Source organism: Necator americanus, chromosome IV (assembly GCF_031761385.1).
Source record: "Necator americanus strain Aroian chromosome IV, whole genome shotgun sequence".
In the NCBI taxonomy this organism is placed as follows: domain Eukaryota; kingdom Metazoa; phylum Nematoda; class Chromadorea; order Rhabditida; family Ancylostomatidae; genus Necator; species Necator americanus.
Window position 1 is genome coordinate 4,044,564 of NC_087374.1, and position 6,397 is coordinate 4,050,960.

At 32.0% G+C, this 6,397-nt stretch overlaps 1 protein-coding gene across 1 annotated transcript; it reads left to right on the plus strand.

The window, feature by feature from the left end:
* Window positions 1–3,929: 3,929 nt before the first annotated feature.
* On the plus strand, window positions 3,930–4,214 carry RB195_000342 (uncharacterized protein; the record flags this gene model as incomplete). Its single annotated transcript, XM_064196616.1, has 1 exon — window positions 3,930–4,214. The coding sequence occupies one exon, from the start codon at window positions 3,930–3,932 to the stop codon at window positions 4,212–4,214; it is 285 nt and encodes a 94-aa protein (XP_064052497.1).
* Window positions 4,215–6,397: the final 2,183 nt, after the last annotated feature.

The window sequence follows — 6,397 nt, forward strand, 5'->3', positions numbered from 1 at the left end:
TATTTTATATATTTTTATTATATATACATTTTATATTACATTCAATATTTTATTATTATTTTATTATTTTTATTTATTCATACATTTTTATTTTTCATAATTATTTTATTATTTTATCCTTGCCACATCCTTTTTTCCATTGAGCGTAATAAATAAACAAATAAATAAGCAATATCTAATCCGAAAAAATATAAAATAACGAGTAAAAAAATATGATATAAATATAAAACAATAAATATTAAAAAATAAATAAATGGTATCTAATTGAAAAAAACAGAATCCAAAAAAAGGAACGAAACTAAAATCAGCTCCTTCCTGAGAGAAACAAACAGCCACACTATCAAAAACGAGAACGATTTCAGGAGAACGGCACGGATGAAATAATAATACCAGTTCGTACCGGGTAGCAAAAAAAAAAGAAGAAAGTGGAAAACAAATCCAGAAGTGTACAGGGATTTATCATTGGAAATTGTTTTAAAATCGCTCCGGAGAGCAACAAACACACACGCACACAATTCATGGACTGGCACTTACGGTTCATTAGAGCCAGGTGGAGTGGATCTGGCACAGCTTTTTATGCAGAGGATAATTAGTGAGGCCAACAGGATGGGGGAAGGGGATGGGATGGCGCCGGGGTCAGTTGGCTGACACTAACGCTTAGTGAACCGAACCGAACCGAGCGGAACCGAACCGGTTAAAATATGTATTATTTTAATGTAAAAAAAAGTAGTAAATTTAAATTCTGGAATCGTCTAAGCACTGAACACGGAAGATGTGGATTCAGTTACTCTCCAGAAAATTTAATCAAGAACTAGGAAACAATGTGAAAAGTTGTTCTGAAGAATTACGAATATTTTAATATATAATAAGCGACATCAACACCAAATTAATTTGAATTAAATTCCATATACATATTTAGAAAATTCATATAATAAGCTTTCCAACAATCTATAATACCTAGTAAAAAAGCATTAATTTATCAAAAAAATAGTGTTGAAATTATTAAAACAAAAAAGGCCTGCATTTCTTTTGTACCAACCTAATACATATGTCAAACATATGCATTATTTCAACATATATTGAAATATAATTTTATTACTATTTTATTATTTTTAGTATTATTTTAATATAAATTATAGTGCTAAATTTTAATATGTATGATAAAATATAATATACAGAATTTTAACAGAACCGGGCAGCACCCAAAAATTCAACGACGGAACAAAGGACGCGTGGTGAGATGGTCCACGTTCAGAAATTCCCCGTAAACATCAACAAGAAGAGGATTTTCTGGAAGGCGTTGCACAGAGGAGACGAGACGATAAAAGCAGTAAACAATCCTTCTCACGGTCTTTCTGATCAGGTGGAGGAGAAAATAGGCGGAGGACACCAGAGAAAAACATAAAACAATATTAAGAGGTTTTTTTTAAGAAATTTTTCAAAAAGAATTTTAATATATAGAATTGATAGTATTTTAATAAGTATATTACACATATGAATTATTTTAATACATATTTCAATTAAAAAAAGCTTTACGAATAGTTTAAAACAGTCAAAAAGTAGTTAGTGCTGAAGCTAATCGTAGAAGTTCCACGCGTGATTGTTCAGCTGTTTCCCTCATTCGATTTGTTCATGAGTGTCCTCTTCTGCTAATGGCGAAAAAATTTTTTCAAGTTTTATTCCGTAAATCAAAAAAATCCTTACAAACTAGTGAATACATAAGTACCAATACATGGGAAATACTACTAAATACTTGGGATTTAGTGAATTAACTAAATTCTGGAATCGTCTAAGCACTGAACATGGAAGATATTGATTCAGTTACTCTCCAGAAAATTTAATCAACACCTAGGAAATAATCTGAAGAATTGTTCTGAAGAATTATGATACGTAGAATTACTAATATTTTAATATACACATGTCAAACATATGCATTATTTCAATATATATTAAAATATATATTATTTCAATAATTAATTTTTAACAATAATTAATTTAATTTTTTAAAATAAATTATAGTGCTAAATTTTAATATATATGATGAAGTATAATGTACAGAATTTTAACGAAAAGGGTCTTAATATATATATATATATATATATATATATATATAATAAAACTTAATGTATAGAATTTTAATAGAAAGTGAAAAGATGAGATATGAAATAATATTCTTCCAGGAGAGATAATGAGGAATATGAGGAATGAGGAATGATGAAAATTTTTGTGGAGGTTCCCTTCTACGGTGCTGCTGAAAATTTTCACAATTACCTACAATATTAAATCCCTTAAAGTAGTAAAAATTGCTGAAAATTGAAAGTTTTGCTTGTTTTCAGGCCGTACATTTTAGTATCGAAATTCAAGGCGTACGAAATTTGAAATTGCAGTGGCACAATTGTTTTCGAATGGTATTTTACCATTCCAAGAAGGAAAATCCTGACGACGATTTGCGACGGATGGATTAATCCAAGTCGTAGACGGATTCTGGAACAGTGTAAGTAGTTAGTAACGGTGCTGTATAGAGTTGATGATTAATGAAACAACGGAGTCGCCAGCCAGTCTCGTAACGAAATCCGTCCACTTTTTTTTTCTTTCTAGGAATTGCTGTACAAAAACTAAATGGAGTGGACCTGAGGCGACCAGTTACGAAAGTCCGTGGATTCGAAAAAGTATAATAGAATTATATAGTACAAAATAAGTAAGGTAAAGTATACAAGTAATAGATTTTGATTTTGTTTCCCTATGGGAACAACCTCCTAACTAAAAATTTATTGATTTATTGATCGCGTTTTTTCAAAGACCCCATAGGCTTTTAATTTGGAAACAAAGCCAAACCTATTACCTGTATACTTTATACTGTTTACTTCACCTACTTTCTACTATATACTTCTATTATACTTTCGAATCCACGGATCACCGAAGTATGGGGGAACGCAGAAGAAAGCAAGAAAAGTGGATAAATTAGAGGTTAAATTCAAATTTTTGAATAAGACAAATAAAGAGTACAAATAATAAAATAAAATAAAAGTAAATTAAAGGCTTTTAGGAAGATCCGAGAGCAGAAGAAAAGTCTGGAAAATGATAATTTAATCGCACGAGGTATGTAAGAGTTTTGAACTTCGTGGTATTTGTGGAAATTCTAGAGAATTTCAGTAGTCCTGAAATACGAACCAGTACTGACATTCCGGAGAATATTAGAATTTTATGAATATTATTACGAATATATTGAAATATTATTATGAATATATAATTATATTAGAATTATATTATGAATATTATGAGCTATTATAATGAGTTATGATTATTATATTATAATTTTATCATATTTTTATTTATATTACTCATATTTTTAAAATGAGAATGGGTTATTATTATTACTACTATTATTATTATTATTACTATTATTATTATTATTATTATTACTTTCTTTTGTTCTAGTAGCTTTAAACTACTTGATATTAATTATTTTAAACTAACTTAGACTTTTTTATTTACTTTAAATTACTTAAAACCACTTAATAAACAGTAATACTTAAACAACTCAATAAATACTAATACTTAAACCACTTACCGAATACTACCATTATTTAAACTAACTTAAACTTTTTTAGTTACTTTAAATTACTTAAAACCACTTACTAAATACTAATACTTGAAACCACCTACTAAATACTAATACTAGTACTAATTTAGTAACTGAGACAATTCAGAAGCACAAGATTCAATCTACGTCAATTCGAGGAGAAGGCACGGATCATGTACAGCAATTTACACCAGGTTTTTTTTTCCCCGTACCGTAACGATACGACCAAACAACAAGAACTACAAATGAAAACCGCTTGCGGGAAACGCGTCAGAATAAAAAAGAAGTTGGTTCGGAGTAACGGGAATGTGGTAGTAGTAGTAGCAGTAGTAGCGATGAGGTTTGTATGAGGCCGCCGCTCGAGTCTCCTCAACTCAACTCAGCTGCACGGCGAGCAAACACGCGAACAAACCATGAACGGACCAGGAAACGTAACGGAGGAGGAAAACCGGCCGGGCGCCGTGGATCGCGTCCGGAGGAGGATGAATCAGTTACAAACCCCACATCGGAACCTCGGCGACAAACCAAACTCCTCCGACAGAGATGCCCACGGAGAGCGGCAACAACGATACCACGCGGGAAAACTCGGAAAACAACACCGCAAGGATTTCGACAGAGGATGTTTGTGTGACATGTGACGTCTTACCTGTTGGTCCCACGGGGAAATCACTTGCTTCTCTCAATGTCCAAGGAATTCTAGTGAATTTTCTCTTGAAATTTGAAGTCTTTAAAACAAAATATAGTGATTTTCTTTTTCTTTCTAAGAAAAAAACCGAAATTTTAAGTGGAAAATTTTCAAATCTTCATATTCTTAGTATAGAGAATCTATATTTATAATTTATAGAGAAATTGATTAGTTTAGATTATTTAGATTTAGATTTAGAATTAATTAACTGGAGAATTTCTCGCCCTTAAAGAGCAGTTGTATCCAAAATTGAAAATTTTTAACATGGAAAATCATAAAAGAATAGGATATTGAATAAATAGAGGATAAAATCGGTTTTTTTCTTTCTAAAAAAAAAGGAAGATCATTCATTTCATTCACGTGCATGAGAAAGAGAAATGTGGAAGCAAATGCTTGTAGAAATACAGAAAGAAAAAGGAAAGGTAGAACTAGAATAAAGGAGAAACATGATGTGAAATGTGCTAAGAAAAATTCTGAAACCTTCGTTTACACGAGGGAAATCAGTGCACACACTGCCGTGAACTCAATTGTTGAGCTATACATAATATATAGAATTTTAGAGGAAAAAATGAGAACAATTTTAGACGTGACATTTTCGGTTTCCCTAGAAAAACATAACTCCTAGAAAAATCCCTAGGAAATCCTTGGAAATGAGAAGAAAAGAGACTAAAAGAGAAACATCAGTAGAATACTTCTGCAAGTAGCATTTTGCGTTCACATAGAAAAACTGGACTCCGGGAAAATTTCCCAGATCCCAGAGGGGATATTCACTCTGTAATTCTTTGAATTTTTTTTGAATTTCAATTTTTCTTTTAAAAAAGTATGAATTCGGTAATTCTTCGCTGGAAAACGAAAGAAAAGTAAATGGGAAGAGGGGAGATTCAGGATCACAGGATCGGGAAGAATGAGAAGGAACGGGAGTTGCATACACAGCGTTTGCGTAAGCAAAAAGAAAAAAAGAGGAGTAAAAGAAAAATAGTCAAGCATTGGAGCTTGGCATGGTTGGGGAATGGAATTTGTGTATGAAACCGGCGGGGGAAAACAAATTCATGAAGTGGCATTAGTGACGTATTGAGAAGATCCATTCATCCGGAGCCGCTGCTCTGAAATGAAAATCCATCAAAGTGCTGTGCTGTGCTGTGTGCGTGTGTGTGTGTGGACACGAATGTATGTATATGTATGGGAAGTGCGGATCGCATCGCTACGACGACGACGACCACGACCACGACGAGAATATGAAGAAAAGCGGCTACACGTGTCCGGAAGAAGGGAAAAACGCGAAAAATCCACGTAACATGGAACGAGGGAATCCTGGAAGCGAAGTCCAAAGGCGAGAAACTCGCTCCAAAATCACTTATAGAGAATCATAGGGAGCATATTCACTATGTAATTCTTCAATTTTTTTAAATTTCAATTTCTCTTTTAAGAAAGTAGGAATTCGGTAATTCTTCGCTGGAAAACGAAAAAGAGGAGAGTTTCAGAGATGTATGGTTAAATTTCAATTTAAAAATTTCAATTTTTAAAGGAAGAATATTCACACTGTAATGGATAATATCTTTTTTTTTTTCGAGGAAAAACGTAAAAATTCGATAATTCTTCGCTAGAAAACGAAAAAGAGAAGAGCTGCATAGATGTATGGCCAGATTTCAATTTTTTAAAGGAAATATATTCACTCTTCAATTGATAAAATCATTTTTTTCCAAGAAAAATGTAAAAATTCGATAATTATTCGCTAGAAGACGAAAAGGAGAAGAGTTTCAGAGATATGCGGCTAATTTCAATTTTTAAAGGAAGAATATTAACTTTGTAGTGGATAAAATCACTTTTTTCCAGGAAAAAAAAGTAAAACTCCGGTAATTATTCGTTAGAAAACGAAAAAAAGGAGAGTTGTATAAATATGGATATGTATGACTTGGATAAATTTCAATTTTTTCATTTTTCTCTCTCCAGAAAAATCGGATATTTTTTTCTGGACACACATTTGAATTGTGCTGAACATATTATATACGTATACAGCTTATTTCATATCATAAGAATCTCTCGTAATTAAAAAAAAATTCTAAATTGAATCGAATAACGTGTGGTGCACAGTGGTTGTGTTGTGGTTCAGTCATGGGTCGTGTTTTCAT